Source organism: Lissotriton vulgaris, chromosome 1_2 (assembly GCF_964263255.1).
Source record: "Lissotriton vulgaris chromosome 1_2, aLisVul1.2, whole genome shotgun sequence".
Taxonomy (NCBI): Eukaryota; Metazoa; Chordata; class Amphibia; order Caudata; family Salamandridae; genus Lissotriton; species Lissotriton vulgaris.
In genome coordinates, this window is record NC_141686.1 from 233,737,872 (window position 1) to 233,755,351 (window position 17,480).

The 17,480-nt window shown below is 45.8% G+C and overlaps 1 protein-coding gene across 1 annotated transcript in view; it reads left to right on the top strand.

Moving 5' to 3' along the window:
• The window catches only part of AKR1A1 (aldo-keto reductase family 1 member A1), a 556,422-nt gene that overhangs the window by 303,116 nt on the left and 235,826 nt on the right, over positions 1-17,480 (top strand). The window contains exon 3 of the mRNA XM_086953146.1: positions 3,306-3,425. Within this exon, the coding sequence (XP_086809272.1) occupies positions 3,306-3,425 (120 nt within the window). The remainder of the gene's footprint in view (positions 1-3,305; positions 3,426-17,480) is intronic.

Here is a 17,480-nt window from a genome sequence, read left to right on the forward strand (position 1 = left end):
CTATCGTTGAGCGACACTCAGGCCCTCTTCCGTTTGTTTTACCCCTTCACGCTCTGCATCTTACTCACAGCTTGGTGCCGCCAGCAGCTCTTCCCGCTCCGCCCCCTGCTGCATCAAAGGCTCCCCTAATTATTCACGGCCGGCCGGCCGGCCGTACTTTCAGTTTCACGGCCTCCAGGCCGTGTCTCCTTTTATTTTAACTTTTTATTTTTTGTATTTTACCCGTTGTTTGTCTTCTGCCAGCCTCCTTTTCTCTTTGCTACCCTTTTCTATGTTTTTTCATCTTTGTTTTCTCACTGTACTGCCTTTTGCCCATCTCTTTCTACTGTCTCTATCTTTTTTTTGCCCCTTCCCTTCTGTATGATGCATGTCTCTTTTCTGTATCGCACTTTGTCTGTCCTGCTCCACCTAGTCTCTCCCGTGGGTGCACTTACATTTCTCTATCATTTCTCATTGTCTCCACTTAGTGTCTTTATTGCTTTCTTCCTCTCGTGCGTTGATCTTCGTTTTTCTCATCCACATTGCATGTCTAATGCATGTCTCTTTCCTACTCTGCCCTTAAAATATTGGAATTCCGAGTTTCCCATTCACTCTCCTAGTCCCTTTATTGCTGTCACTCTATCTCTCGTTGCTATATTTCTCCTAGAGTATTCTATCTCTTGCCTGTGTCTGTTTGTGCACCCATGCTTTTATTGTCTGTATAGCTCTCCTCTCTTGGACTCAAACTTTACACTTCCTCTTGTCACTTTTACCCAATGATGCCCTCTTCTTTCTCTTTCGTTCTCCCTGTGTCTCACTGTACTGCCTTTGCCCATCTCTTTTTTTCAACTCGTCCATCTATTACCACTAACTCGTCTGTATCACGTACTTCCCAGTCCCTCATTTGCTAGCCCCATGCATTCATTTTCCCCCGACTTCTCGTTGTCTCCCTTTCATTCATATTGTCTGCTCTCGTCTACACTCTCGCAATCTCTCTGGCCCACTCATACCTTTTTCAGACTCACTATCTATTTCTTTCATAGCACCTACAATCTAGCTGCCACTACCCTTCAGTCTCTCTGTGCCCCTCCTCTCCCCGTGCTCTGCCTGCTCTATGCCTGTGCCTCTCCGCGGCTTGACCTGCTGGGTGGATCGTCGTCTTCCATATCTGCCTTTGCCCCTCCTGTTTCTCACCGCATGATCTCTGTCTGCGGCACTCTTCTTCCTCAAAGCCTGCCATCCTTTCTCTCTTACTCCTTCTTTGTGTTTCTCAGGCAGTTTCTGCCTTCTATCTCCCCTCCTCTCCCTCCTTCCCTCTCCCCTCACTCTCTCACTCTCCCTCTCTCCGTCTACCTCTCTCCCTTTCCCTCACTTCCCTCTCCCTCTCCCTCTCTCCTCTCTCCTCTCTCCTCTCTCACCCTCTCCCTCTCTCTCTCCTCCCTCCTCTCCCCCTCTCCCTCTCTCTCTCCTCTCTCCCTCGTTACCTTCCCCCTGCTCTCCTTTTTCTCCCTCTCCCCATCTCCCCCTCTGCCTGCTCTCCTCTCTCTCTCCCTCTCACCCTCCCCTCTCTCCCCTCCCTCCCTCGCTCTCGTCCTCCCCCTCTTCTTACCCTCCCTCTCTCCCTCTACCCTCTCTCCCTTTCTCTCCCTCTCTTTCCCTCACTTCCCTCTCTCCCTTTCCCTCTCTTCCCTCTCTTCCCTCTCCTCTCTCCCCATCTCTGTCTCTCTCTCCTCTCTCCCCTCTCTCTCTCATCTCTCCCCCCTCTCTCCTCTCTCTCTCTTTACCCTCTCCCTCTCTCTACCCTCTCCCTCTCCCTGCTCTCCTTTTTCTCCCTCTCCCCATCGCCCACTCAACACCACCACAGCATCACTCAGCACCACCACAGCATCACTCAGCACCACCACAGCATCACTCAGCACCACTCAGCACCACCACAGCATCACTCAGCACCACCACATCATCACTCAGCACCACCACAGCATCACTCAGCACCACCACAGCACCACTCAGCACCACCACAGCACCACCGCAGCACCAATCATCACCACCACAGCACCACTCAGCACCACCACCACATCACTCAGCACCACCACAGCATCACTCAGCACCACTGCGCCATCACAGCATCAATCTGTGCAACCATTCAACAACAACTGGTTCAATAATGTTCTCTCAATGTTTCAAACTTTATTACAAATGTCACAAAACGATGTTAATATTTCACTTCTGTTCTTGGATTTTCGTCACAATAAAATACACTGAACATAATCTTCACAAAAGTTTTTTACAAAAGTTTAAGCTATTGCCATTATAAATTACAATCTTCTGTAATTGTTTGTGCTGTGTCAAAGTTTTTAAAAAGGGCTTGGTTGATTCGTACAAGAAGGCTTTCCTTGTCAATTTAATCTGGTTTTAACCGTTTTAAACAGTTCTTTTCCTGTTTTAAATTCCTTGGGTGTAATTATATTGTATTGATAATTATTGTAACTTGTTGTTGTACATGCTTTTATGGTATTTTGTTACCGAAATAAAGCCTATCAACCAAATTACAATCACTTTTATTTAAGTATTAATTACTTAAAAAAATTAAAAGCCATTGTTATTTGTAATATCAATACATCTAAGTTACGTAAATACAAATCATGTTGCATTACAAATGCTATAGGTGTCACATTTGCGAAAGTTATAACTATTGGCATTGTAAATGACAAAGCTATTAATTTAGCTATTTTCAAAACCAAAACATAAATAAAAAAATTGTCATTTACAAGACCAATAGCTCAAACTTTCCTAATGCGAGACCTATTGCATTGCAAATGCTTGTTTGGGACGAACCAGTGCTCAACCATTTGACACTGGCATCTGTTCTAATTATGCTTCTAATACTAGAGTCAATGCCATGTAACTGGCCAGCTCCGCAAATGAAATTGTTTATACTTTCAAAACATCCTTGAAGTTTTTCATTCCAAAGAAATTCCACCAAATTCTTTACTAATTGTCTGATCTTGGAAGCAAAGTATTTCACACATTTGGAAAGATCTAGAGAGGATTTAACATCATCTTTAGATGTGGGGGAAAACGCTTTCATAATTGCTTGTACACGTCAATTTTTGGTGAAATTCCTTTCTCATTTATCTCAAGGCCTATAAGTGTGTACTGTAAATACAAATTCAATCTGTTTGATGTGTAATTTCCTTAAAGACGCTTCTTTGAGTACATCTTTTGCTCCAACCGACCAAGCCCTCCATTGCGTGTGCACCGCTGCCCCTCCAGCATTCCTCCTGCCCATGTGTGCCCTCATGGTGTCCATCTTGGTGTTTTTACAGGTAAAGGAAGCAGTCAAGTACTCACTAGTCACTGGATATCGCCATATTGACTGCGCTGCAGTTTACGGCAATGAGGCGGAGATTGGGGAAGCATTCCAAGAAAGCGTTGGTCCTGAAAAGGTAAGGAACGGGTACAAGGGAAGGATGGGCAAGTGCTTTGGGTCATGGAGGCTAGCCACCCCTTGGGGAGGCCAACCCCAGCTTTTTCAATGCAATATCATAATTTAACCCTTTCGATGCTCATGACGAGCTCAGCTCGTCATGCGGCACAGTTGAGCTGTGCTTATGACGAGCTGAGCTCGTCATGAAACTATAGTATTCAAGCAAGTTCAGCACAAGAGGGGAAAAGTCACAGCAGCCAAGGTGTAAATGAGAATTGAGTCAACATCCAAGCTTCACGCTTTTTGATGAGTAATCAATAATTTACTGGATCAGAGGGATTGTGCTCTCCTCCTGACACCTCCTCCCCAGAGGGGTGGTTCTGGGATGAGGCAGCTGGATCTTGGTAGAGGACTGTAGTGTAACCTGTACTTAATGCTGTCGTCCCCAACACTGAAAAAGAAAGCATCCGCTATTTCGCACCTTTGCAGAGGCATTCTTAGTTTATTGCCATATTTGTTGCCTTGAGTCCTGCACTTCCTGGCAATGCAAAATTACAACTATAAAAAAAAAAGTTTACCTTTCCTCAAAATTTTCCAGGACTAGAGGTACAATACATAATAGGCAACGTGAACTTTGTGGGGGAGTTACACTTTCCCCACTTATTCTCTAACTGGAGTTTGGTGGTCTCTTGGCACCTGTTTCCCTGTAAGAAATTCTTATCACTGCAATTTTCACTAAAAAGTTTTCTCTCTCTCTCTCTCTGTTCTTTTCTCTCGCTCTCATCACCCCCATTTCCTATGTTACCACTCTCATTTCTCCTACATTTAGTGGCAGGCGCTGGCCTCTCTCTTCATTTGAAGTATCTTTCTGCCTGTATAATGATTAAGAGTGATAAATTGGAAGGTATAGAATTCAGAAACAACTCAGATTCAACGGGTCATGAAATCACTAGAGTAACTTTTTCCGACATTTCCATTGCTGAGCAGATTTGGCAGCAACAAGATGCCTTTGCCGAATGGGGCAAAGAGATAAAAAAGCTTGCTCCGCTGCATTACCCAACACCGAGTGATACCGAAAAGGTTATTCTATGTCACCTCTTTCATTAACCATTGAGGTTGCACACGCGTGAACCAGTCTGCCACCTCTTGTGTATTCTAAAGATGTGGTCATTCCTCAAGCTGTGATGTGAATGAACACTGGCCCTCCTCGTCTGTACTTCTGAGCCGCTCCTCAGAGCAACAGGGTGGTGTCTGTGATGTAATAAATCCCAAGGCAACCTGAAATAGCTTAAACACCTGGAGATGGCCCAAAACTCACACTGCCAGGGGAAAGAAGCCGGACAAATGAGAGCCGCTGACTGCAAAGCAGGGCTAGGGCGGGGTACCACGCGGTTGGACGGCGTCCCCACACTTATTTTACTGGGTGGACGCCGTCCCCCCTGCCAAACAGCTGGACTTCACTCTTTGGCCTCTTTGAGAGGAGATCGAAGCTCACAGCACGCTGCTCACGCGCTGACTCCTCAGATGCCATCGCATCTAAGGGGTGAGCGAGGGGAGGCAATGAGCCCGATGGTGCAAGCCACCTTTTTTGACGTTACTTCCTGCCGTGATGTCACTTCCGGTGACAGCGTCCCCCCACTCCTTTTTTAGACTTGTGCCCTGCTGCAAATTGATCATTGGAGGTGAAAGTGCCAACAAGCAGGGAAACATTAAAGACCTACAGGGAAGCAGGACACCAAGGATACACTACATTCCTTGAGGGCACACACAGTAAATCAGTACAGAGGCTCACAACAGGACTGACCCTTAAACTCCTGGAACTGGCACATGAAGCAAGAGCAGATATCCCTGGTGCATTAGGTAAGGCAGCACAGGAGTACTTTACCAGACATCGCTCGGACATGAAGTAAGGCCACGCTGGAGTACTTATATCATCTGCATGCACCTTCTTCAAGACCCTTCATCATCTTAAGGAGGTTTTTTAATGCCTTCTGTTTTCTTCTCCATGCTTGTGACCCTTTTTTGGAGACACTTGTGTTGCGATCTGTATACTCATGTCCTCACAGGGATACCGTAGCTCTTGTCTCCCCTGTCACCAGTGATTGCCTTTACTCCTGTGGGAGAAACACTTTGCTGTTCTCAGTGCTTCAAAGCTTTTCCTCGTGTTTTGAAGATCATTCCAGCTCGCTGCAGGATCAAATTCTGATCTAGTCGCAAGATTCAGGTTTAGTTGTTACTCCCTTGCTTTTCTGGTCAGCTGAGCCACCAGCATCGTGAACACAACTTAGGGACCTCTGCAGGAAGTGTTTAATTTATTAAACTCAGCAGTAGTTATTAATGTATAGTTTTATAGATGCACTAGCAGCCCGTCCCAACGCTGTCCGGGTATGAATTGCTGCCGGCCAGTAGTATATTGTTTTCTAGGATTTCATTTTGATAGCATTTCTTATCTGTGACAGGCCTGTGAAACGCTCCGATTCACAGTGCACTGCTGATGCACTTAAGAGTGCGCATTCAGTAGTGTGTGAACTCGAGTTTCCTTACTTTATTTTTCCTTGCAATATTATATAGCGCGAACTCGACAACATGGCATGAGCACAATTTACATTACAGAAGAACACATTAATTTGTGGTAGGCAAGGGGGGACAAAGCAATTTGGCTGGAATCACAAGATGTTGACCTGATGCCGAGATTCGAACGTAGCTCCCCAGCTCTAAAGTTCGCAATTTTAGAACTTGTGGCGGGAGGTGTGTCTAAAAGTGTATGTCGGTGCTGGCCATCAATGAGAGAGACCTGTGCATTTTTCAAATCGGTGGTGAAAAAATATGAGTATGTTGCTGGAGATGTGGGCCGCCGTGCCACCAATGCACTTACCGGGGGAGGGTAAACACCCATTATTCCGCAACTTTCTTTCCGCAGACCATCACTGCGCATACTTTCATTATGAAAGTACCATGACTCCGCAATGCCATTATAACGCATGGCATTACATTTTATATGCTTTTACCACGCATACATTTACAACGACATTTGTTGTAAATGCATGAATGGTAAAAGCATGTTTTTTTTAATGTTCGGATAAGGTAAGTATAGGTATAGGGGTATATGTTTTGGGATACTGAGGTATATGTTTTGGGGTGTTTGGGTATTTTAAGGGTTCAGATAGTTTTGGGTTATGGGGTACAGGGGAAGTTTTAGCGTTTAGGGATAGGTATGGGTTTTGGGGTACAGGTGTATTTTTAGGGTTCAGGGCTAGGTTTGGGTTTTGGGGTATAGGGGTAGTTTTAGGGTTCAGGGGTAGTTTTGGGTTTTGGGGTACAGGGGTATTTTAAGGGTTCAGGGCTAGGTTTGGGTTTTGGGGTACAGGTGTATTTTTAGGGTTCAGTGCTAGGTTTGGGTTTTGGGGTACAGGGGTATTTTAGGGTTCAGGGGTAGGTTTGGGTTTTGGGGCATAGGTATGTGAGTAGCCATATTTTTATGGTTCAGGGCTAGGTTTGGGTTTTGGGGTGCAGGGGTATTTTTAGGGTTCAGGGGTAGGTTTGGGTTTTGGGGTACCGGGGTATTTTAAGGGTTCCGGTCTAGGTTTGGGTTTTGGGGTACAGGGGTATTTTAGGAATCAGGGGTAGGTTTAGTTTTTGGGGTACAGGGGTATATTTAGGATTTAGGTATAGGTTTGGGTTTTGGGGTACAGGATATATTTATAGGGTTAAGATGGGTTAGTGTTTAAGGGTGTTGGGGTATTTTAAGGAGTACGGTGGGTTTTGATTATGGGGTGCAGGGGTATTTAAAGGGAGCAGGGTGAACACTTGGAGCTGGAATGTACAGAACCTGGGAAGAAAAAACCCGCCCACACCCCCAGCACATGATATAAAACATGGCACGGAATACAACAGGTGCCGAACAGAATGCAGAACAACGTCATACATTCACCCCAATACAGAGATATGGACCTAAATCCATCATTATTTTTGCACTCCACACCACCTCAGCCATGACCCTGTGCCTCATGGGAGCATTCCAAGCCAAACTGCCAGCCCATGTCTTTCCTGAACCAGACTCAAGCACCCTAGGCCCAATTTCTGGCTATCAGCCATCTTCAGCCACAATAGCTTGACTCCAGTGGTGTGGAGAGAATGGGACTCACGTCTGAGCATACCCATCCCACTCGGGGTGACAAATGCATAAACAACAGTTGATGATCAGAATGCAGAACAATGTCATACATTCACCCCAGTACAAAGATCTGGGCCTAAATCCATCTTTTTTTTGCACTCCACAGCACCCCAGTTCAGACATGGCCATATGCAAATCAGCCTTCACCCTGTGCCTTATGGGAACAGTCTAGCCCGAAGGGTGGAACGTACCACACGCCCCCAGCATTTGTCACACCCCCACAGCTCAAGGCAGACACGCCCACAAGGGACTACTTTGCTGGCACGGTTCTTTTACTTTTTAAATGTATATGGTGGGCGTCTGCATAGCCTATGTCCGTCTGCTGCAACTGCCCTTTCCAACGCTGTATTGGGTGTTGTGATTGGTGCTGTGGTTCCTGAGATTACCCGCCTCAAAGGTGTTTGGCTCTCTCTTTATTATATTAGTATAGATATACATATTTATGAGTGCATCCTCCTGGCACTAGGAAGAGACTGGATAACCACAAACTGAGGTCAGCAGGAATTAATGACAAAAAAGCTAGGATTCTGAAGCTAAATGTCAGTGATTGGAGGCTGCGTGGATTGACAGACAGAGAGGTCCAATCTGTTTTGACAGCTATGCGAGAAAATGACTGGCCCTTTGTGTGGCTTTCTAATTCTTGAGTAAACAGGAACGGGAGTAAACCCATTATCCCAGCTGAGACCGGGCGAATATAGTAACAATAGAACAATGTCTCAACCGGTATATCATACGAGGGGACAGAGTAATGTGTGTATCAATCACCAAGCACAGAAAGGGTACATGGGAGACCAAGTAAGAGTGGAAGGGTTGTTATTTGCATATAGGAGCACAATGGACAACTAAATTGCAGTAACCCTAACAACCAAATGTGCACTGGAAGTGTTAGAGTGAATAAACGGCGCAGTGACACAAGTAATAAGGAGAACAACGTGAGGCGGCGATAACAAAATAGTGGATCAAACTAAAGTATTTACAATCTCAAAACATGATTTCATTATTAATGAATGACCCTTAGGATGCCGCAAAATTGATGGCGTTTCGACATCCGTTAGCTTGAGGTTATCATCAGGACGATGGTTACACGATTGGAAGTGTGCTCTGAAGGCACTCAAGAGGGCGAAGGCAAGTGTACAAGGGATGAGTGCCACTCGTGTGGGCGCCACAGGAGAGCGTTCCCTGGGGGGAGGCAGCAATTAAAGGCTGCAGACGATCTATTAGTAAGGTACAAAGTACACGTCAGGGGAGGTAGCGTAACGGTGACAAGGTAATGCTCTTGGAAATTAATTAAAGTCCGGCGGGAATTCGGACCGGACGGTTGACGAACAAGAGAACCGGCGGGAATTGGAGGGGGGGGCGGGGGAGTCAGGGACAAATGAGGCGTCTAGAATTCTTGGTCATCATTGGGAGATAGGGAGAAGAAAATCGCAAAGTTTGTCATAAGACGATGAAAGAAATAAGATTTCTCGTAAAGAGCCTTAATAAAAAAAAATAATAATAAATGCAAGCTCCTAAAATTGGAGGGCCTGGTATAAGTAGCGAGTGAACGGTTCATTATATGCTGGGGGATTGCAGCCCTATGACGTGACTTAGGGGTAGCCGAACTGTACAGAGTTTCAATATCTGCACAAGATCTGGTGAAAAAAGAAGGGTGTGGATGGTCTCAGCAGGGTAGCGCTGAGAGGACCAGAGTTTCTAGTGCTGGGCGTGGTACAGGTGCAGATTGGCTTGTCTTTGGGGCATCAGTGACAGGTTCACGCTGCGGCTGCCATTAAGTAGGTTCTGGCTAGAGTGATGTCACTTCCAGTGACGTTATGGATGATGGGAAATCCAATGATTACACTTCTTATGCAGGTGGATGATGGAAGGTCTAGTGACGTCACTTCCTGTTCAGATGGCTAATAGCAATGTGTTCCCTTGCTTGGCTTCTTCTTTTAAAGACACTTGTGGTGGAAGCTGTGCCATCAAGCAATTCTGGTAGATATCCTTTCCTATTCTGTACATAGATCATTGTTGATTTCAGCTCCTCTGATCGCCTACATCTTTAGTTGGTCCTTACATCCACCGCCTTACTCATCCATTGACGGTACTCGCACCCCACTCACAATTCTCTTGTAGATAATTGATCCTTCCATCCTGTTGAACTTGCCCCTCTCTTCAGGGTCCTCCCCAAAACCTTTTGCCTTCCCCCTCCTGTTTTCTGTTGGCCTTTACTACTGCACACTTGACTAGCGCTAACCAGTGCTAAAGTGGTTATGCTTCCTCCCTCAAACATAGTAGAATTGACTTACATTCAGTTAGCATATTTTATTTACTTGTAAGTCGCTAGTACAATGGTACTACATGTACCCAAGTTCTTTAAATAAAATGCTACTAGTAAGCATGTGACACTGATTGTGCCACCCACTTAAGTAGCCCTTTAAACATGTCTCGGGCCTGCCATTGCAGCCTTTATATGCAGTTTTTAACCTGCTATTCCCACCTGGCAAAATAAACTTTTTACAAAGGACAAACATTCCTTTTTAATACATATAACGCACCCCAAGGTGGGCCCTAGGGCAGTGTGGAGTACATTTGAAAAGTTAGACATGAACTTTAAAGTTTTAAATGTCCTGGTAGTGAAACACTCCCAAATTAGTTTTTCACTACTGTAAGGTCTACTTCTACCATAGGTTAACATTGAGTTACTGTATTAAATGAATAAGTGATATCTTTCAATTGTGAGCAGGTATGAATGTCAAGTTTGGTGTCTGTAGAATTATAATTAAGAGCCCTCCGTAATGGTAAATTTGGATGGTTAATCACAATACTGAAAATGCCACTTTCAGAAAGTTGACATTTTTCTCGTCCTAACCATTTTGGTGCCTGCAGCCTGGCCTTGGGAACATAACTACATTTTGCTGGCTGTTGTTCTTTGTGTATTGCTCCCAGACAGTGAAACAAAGGGAATATAGGTGCTCGCAGGGTGGCCACTCTGAGTTAACGAGAGGGAGTAGGATCTACCACACTTGCACATCACAAAGGCTCTGCATGAGCACACACACAAAGGAGTTTGATGCCAGTCTATTGTGACCCAGAATAAACTGAGGTCAGGGCAGGGAGGCAGGAAATTCCAAGCACCTCTGGGGTGGAAACCTCTGGAAGTTTCTCCTACTTCAAAGTAGGCACAGGTATAAATATTAGACCTCAGACCCCAACTCTTCAGATCACATCTGGATCTGTGGACTCTGCTAGGAAGAAGGTCTGTCCAGCTGTAAATTCTGCCCTGCTGGCCCACTCTGCTGCCCAAGGCCTCTTTGCTGTGAGCTGTATGCCTGAAACCAGCATGCTTCTGTGTCCCAGGATTCCTATATCTTAATGGGTCAGTCACCACACCTCATGTTCTCAAGCCACAGGGACACAACAGGCTTCTCTGCACCACACGTCATTGACGCAGGACCGTGGATCGCCTCGACAGCTCCACAAGCTTAATCTAGCGTGACACATCTCAACGCTGACAACCAGCCCAGCACCTTGCAGCTCCGACGCAGGACTACGCATTGCCTCACCAACAAAGACCCCTTGTGACACGCCTCAACCTTAGTACCTCTGCCTCGATATGCAAGTATTCGCCTGCCCCAGTGGCTTCCTCGATGATGATGCAGGACCTTGCATCGCAAGCTCCTGTCAGTGGTCACTGGCTTTACTGCACAATGCATGTTGACGCAAGATCTCCCCTCGCAAGTTTCACGTAGACGGTTTCTCGACAAAAGCCAGCCAGCGTAACTCAGTGCAATGACTTCAATTCAAGGTACTCTTGTTCAAAGGGTCTGACTGGGCCCCTGTATCTGGCCCTATTGTGGTCAGCCTGAACTTATAACTTTGTCCTGGTCCGGCGCGACCAGATAACTTCAGTTGGTGCTTTGTACTTTTTGGGCCATATTCACTGACATTTTTTAAATTGCATTTCTCCAGTTCTACTGATTGGATTGTTGGCATTTTGGTCTTGTTTTATGTGCTAAAATTCACTACATTTTTCTAATTTGGTGTGGGATTCCTCTCGTTTTGCGGTTTCCACTTTATTACTGTTTTACGTGATGCATAAATAGTACACATTGCTTGTAAGTTAAGCTTGACTTCTCTGTGCCAAGCTACCAGAGGGCTAAGCACAGGTTAATCTCAGGTTTGCTTGTGACTTCACCGTGACAAGGATTGTGATGACTGCTCGAGTAGGATTTCACCCCCCTCAGTCAGTAACCCAATATCTTACACATCCCATGCTTAATATGTAGAAACCTTGTCCAGGCATCACCATTACTAGACAACTGCCCCAGACATCTCGCACATCCCTTCTAGATACTTGCTTCCACATATAACCCTTATGCTTACCTGCTCCCACCATCATAGCATCCCTCTAATGTGCAATCTCCCAACATCATAAAATGCATGTGAAGTACTTGCTCCTGCTATCCCACAAACCTGTGATAGGTGCCTGCTACTACTGTTTCACAAGTCCAGCAAGAAGGAGTGTTTGTGTCCTGCATGTCACAAGTTTGAATCTTTATGGCGCCAGCTCAGCTTTGCAGCCTTTCTGTCTAAAGATGCCCCTGCACTATGCTCTAATGATCAAGCACGAACCAGATCAGTAAGTGCTTTGTGCAAGTTTCCTTTTAAGGTTTTGTTGCAGAGTAGGTGTTTTCATAATTTTTCATATCTCAGTGAAGCATGCTATCTATGTGAACAGGCACTTGGGTGCCCCACATGGGGGTAGGAAGAACTGTACAATTACTAACCCATGCAACCAGTGTTGTTTCTTTGTACAGTTTTACATTCTCAGATTGCATTGCATCAAAAAGCCTTCTCTAGATTCAAAAAACCATGCATGGAAAAATTCACCTTCACTTTGCCGCCCTTTCTATCAAATGACCTCTCCTTACCCTCCATCCACCCTCTCCATGCTTTACTCCTGTGTCATAAGGGATAGTCTTAGCCGCATGTCTGTCTACTCTGTTATTGTATTTATGCAAATTGCGCACACCTCACCTCATAGATCACAACCACCATCTTTAACCTCATCCGCACGGCGCAGATTCCTGAGCTGTGCTGAACGTTCTAATGAGCCAACGGGCTCATGACGGAACGGTTCCGTCATGAGCACAGGCCAACCGACGCTCATGACGGAACCGTTCCGTCAATAGCATCGAAGGGGTTAAAACCATATCCCTGCAACCTTACAGTACACATTCTCCTCTCTCCTATCCACTTATACCACCATCCCTTTGCATAAACTATTATTACCCCAATAATGATCACATGTAATGAATATTTATTTTTCTACCACAAAGAAACGGGAGTAAATGCTTGGAAAGGTTTCCTTGAAACCTTCTGCCCCCAGTGTGCATTATTTCAGGCAGATCTAAGTCATATCTTTGCCTCTTGTGATGCTCTTAGTAAACTAAAACAAGAGAATACCAGCTTTTTTAAGGAGGCCCTAGAAGTTTACTGCTTCCTCTCTCCAACCTTGATAGAACTTGGGTTAGGCCAGGACATGCAGGGGAAGCCTGAAGAAGAATTTGTGTTTATCGGTATGGTGATCCTTCGCTTATGTCTCGCATCCGCCTGGCTGGATCCTAATCCCCCTGGTTCCAGCAATGGCTTTCTCGTTTATTTGCAAACTTCAATCTGGAAAAAGCTATTTACGCAAGAAGGGGACTCCGCTCCCTAACAAAAGGCTTAAAAATCTGGGCATCCTTGTCTAGATGTATTGAAAAGAATGGGTGAACGATAAAGTGGAAAGTAATTTAAAACCCAAACTAAAGATAACAGAGAGAGGCCAACTCCCAGGGGATGGGTAGGTAGGGTGGGAAGGGCTTTTTGAGTAGGGGGAAATAAATGCATAACTGTGATTTTCTTTGCTCTCTTTCTCTTGTTTTCTGCTCTCATGTGACAATGAATTGTAATTGTTCTGTATATTATTATCATTTGTGCAGTATATTGAGTTCATGCCCCACTGTATGAAAGCTTTCTCCGTACACGGATCCAAAACGTAGGGCTTAATTGCCGGGAGGGAGAGCCCTTTCAATTGAGCCGTAAGTTGAGATCCTCCACTACCATCCAGCCAAAAGTGAAAAACCTTGGAATCCTCTCTGATTCAATCTCCCCTTCAGCCCCCAAGTAAAAGCTGCCAACTTTCAACTGGCCTTGATATAAAAAGTCTTCTGAATACCTAAAGAAAAACCATCAAGTAGAGTTACCAAGAGCTCTGGTGATGGTGCATTTAGACTGTTGATACATGAAGTGGTGTGGTGCAGAATTTAGTGACATTTAAACAGAATTAAGTGTCTCAAGCCAGCTTTGAAAGCTATGAAATAGCTACCCATGGAATACAGAGTCAAATCTACAACCCTTCACCTTGCGGAAGGTCCTAAACATCTCTCAAAAACTAGCATTTCACTACACTCTGGCCAGAAGGATGTGACCCTACTCACCAACCTTAATCTTGTCCAACAGTGATCCTTCAGAGCATTACCAGCAACAACAACAGGGTGATGGATGGAATGCTTGAATTAATCTCTGCCACTGGCAATCGCTTGCAAGAAGAACTGTTGATGGACAGAATGCAGAACAATGTCATGTATTCACCCAAGTACAGAGATCTGGGCCTTAATCCATCGTTTTTTTGTTCACCATGCTATTCCAATTTGGACCCAGCCATATGCAAATCAGTTTTGACCCTGTACCCTATGGGAACAGTCCAGCCCGAACTGCCAGGCCAGGTCCTCCCTGGACTGGAAACCAGCATCCTAGGACCGGTTTCAGAGTTTCACCCCTCTTCAGCCAGGATAGCTTGATTCTAGTGGCATGTAGAGCACGAGACTTATGTCTGAGCATACCTCTCCCACTCGGGGTGACAAATGCAAAAAGAACTGTTGATGGACAGAATGCAGAACAATGTGATACATTCAACCCAGTACAGAGATCTGGGCCTAAATCCATCATTTTGTTGCTCACCATGCCATTCCAGTTTGGACTCAGCCATATACAAATCAGTCTTGACCCTGTGCCCTATGGGAACAGTCCTGCCCGAACTGCCAGGCCAGGTTCTCCCTGGACTGGAAACAAGCATCCTAGGACCGGTTTTGGGGTTTCAAGTCTGAGCATACCCATCACACTCGGGGTGGCAAATGCAAAAAGAACTATTGATGGACAGAATGCAGTACAATGACATACAATCACCCCAGTACAGAGATCTGGGCCTAAATCCATCGTTTTTTTGCTCACCATGCCATTCCAATTTGGACCCAGCCATATGCAAATCAGTCTTGATCCTGTGCTCTATGGGAATAGTCCAGCCCGAACTCCCAGGCCAGGTCCTCCTTGGACTGGAAACAAGCATCCTAGGACCGGTTTCGGGGTTTCATCCCTCTTCATCCAGGATTGCTTGATTCCAGTGGCATGGAGAGCCTATTTGGTATTGCTTTGTTCGCTCTAAGTTGGGTATGCCCAGACGTGGGTCCCTTGCTTTCTTTGCCACTGGATTCAAGCTAGCCTGGCTGTTGACGGCTGAATAGTCAGAAACCCGTCCCAGGATGCTTGTTTCCGGTCCAGGGAAGATATGGTTTGGCAGTTTGGGATGGATTGTTCCCATGAGGCACAGGGTCAGACTGATTTGCATATGGCCATGTCTGAACTGGGGTGGTGCAGTGAGCTAAAGAATGATGATGGATTAAACCCAGATCAGTTGACTGGGGGTGCGTGTTTGATTTGCCCAAACGCTCCGTCCATCATCCCCTTTGGTATCACTGCCAATCGCTTAGGACATAATTTTTCACCCACCATGCCACTGTAGTCAATGCCCTGCCGTATGCAAATCAGTACCAACTCTCTCCACATGGGAACAACAAGGTGAAAGTGATGGCAGGAATGCTCGAATTTATCTCAGCCACTGGCTAGGCCTCTTTCCAGTGTTTTTTTTTTTCACCCACCATGCCACTCTTGGCGAAGACCCACTGTCCTTGCTCCTCATGGGAGCAGTCTGTTCAGAACTGCCAGGCGAGACCTCCTCCAGAAGGGGCCTAAAGGACCTCAAGACCGGTTTCAACCTACTTGGCTCCCATCACTGAGGTAAAACTCGAAGAGAGATTATGTGCATGCGAATGCTGGCTTTACAGATACCACATTTCAACCGAGGCTGGACCAACCAGGATGTCGTAATTTGACAATGGCCGGGTTAGCGCTTAGCTTTGCTACACGTTGTTCCCCTTAACTTGGCCATATTAGAAAACGCCATTTTGTATGCTACGGCGGCCATTTTTAGGGAATAGGCGGCCTCGTGGTCAGCATGCCCGTTAGTCTGTTGTCCGTACCACTGACCACTCGACTTTGCCCAGCAACAGGCTATTTTTAGCAACGGTCAAGCCTGTGCATGCGCAGTTCCAACTGACCAGTCACCCCTCAGGAATGTTCCGCCAAACTGACCAGTGGAGTTGTAACCCCTCCCATGAGTTGGCTGTGCTCCAAAAATGACCATATATGTGCATAAAGCTCTGTAACCCTGTACCGCCTACCTTTTATTACCTGTAACATTGTATAAAAGACGGAATCACACCAACGTTCGGTGTGATACTTCTTGCATTGCCGAAGGGTGCTGTAGGAATGTACCACCACCCCATGGGGTCTTAATAAACTTGTCTTTTGTACTTTTCAGTTTCCGTGCCAACAGTTCTTTGGTGTAAGTGGGTATTTCCGTGGAGCATGTAGGCCTTGGGAACCCGATACCACAAATTGGCGACCACAAAGGGACTCATCGGTGACTCGGATGCCCGAAGGAAAGGTCGTGACGAAGGATTGGAAACTCGCCATGGACGCGTACGCTGCCACTGAGTGACCCGAGTCTTGGCACCCACGGTGTTTTCTTCCTTTCCTTCTGATCTGACCTTCCAGGTGGCGCCGGTCTCCGACTTAGATCCTGATCGTCTGCGTTGCTGTGCAGTGCCTGTTTGGCTGATTCGATTAAAGACCTTGGCAGTTGGAACCTGGATATTTGAAATTGGGTAAGACTTGTGATCAGTAAGGTAGTCTACGGACGCTTACTGAAGTTCTATGATTTGTGATCGGTAAGGTAGTCTCCGGACGCTTACTGAAGTTCTATGATTGTGTCTATGATTTGAGTTAGCTAACATTTTTGACTTTTATGAACTCTGAATTATATGTGTAGTGCACTTCACATAGGCAGGCATGTAGAGATGTTTCTCTAATTTTGTTTTGTACTCTGAGCGGCACATTTGTGTGAAGTACTGTAAGTGCCATTTATATGGTATCACGCTTTCGTGATACTTTTTGAACATGCCTGTTTTAAGCACACTCCGAGGGATGTGCTGTCTTGGAAATGGTACCACAATTAGGTTAGCGGAATCACAGCCGGCTCCCCCAAAAGGAACTCCAAATCGTGAGATGTATGTGAAATTTGGCCTTCCCCCTATACTGTACAGTAAATTATGGCATAAATATACCAGAACCGATCCCGAGTTGCAATGGCCACTACATGGGTCGTTTGATTTACGGAAGGTTCAGTTTGTGGAGCAATGTTTGTTTCAGCGCAGGTCTAGACAGAATATGTTTGATTGTGTGCGAATGTGGGAGAAAGCGGTGCGTGAGCGTATGAAGCGTGAGGTTGCCTTGGCGGATAAAGAGCAGCGCAAGGCTGCTCGAGATAAGGCTTTACAGCTTGAGGAAAAGGAGGCGCAGGAGAAGAAAGAGAGGGAGGCACGGGAACGAAATTTGCAAACGACCGGTCAATTTCCTATTCGTCGTCCGCTTTATCCTGTCCTTAATAACAAAATTGATGATTTTTCATTATTAGATCGCTCTCTGCCTCCGTATGTCCACCCTACGGCTCCGTCCGAGGATTCCGGTGATGAA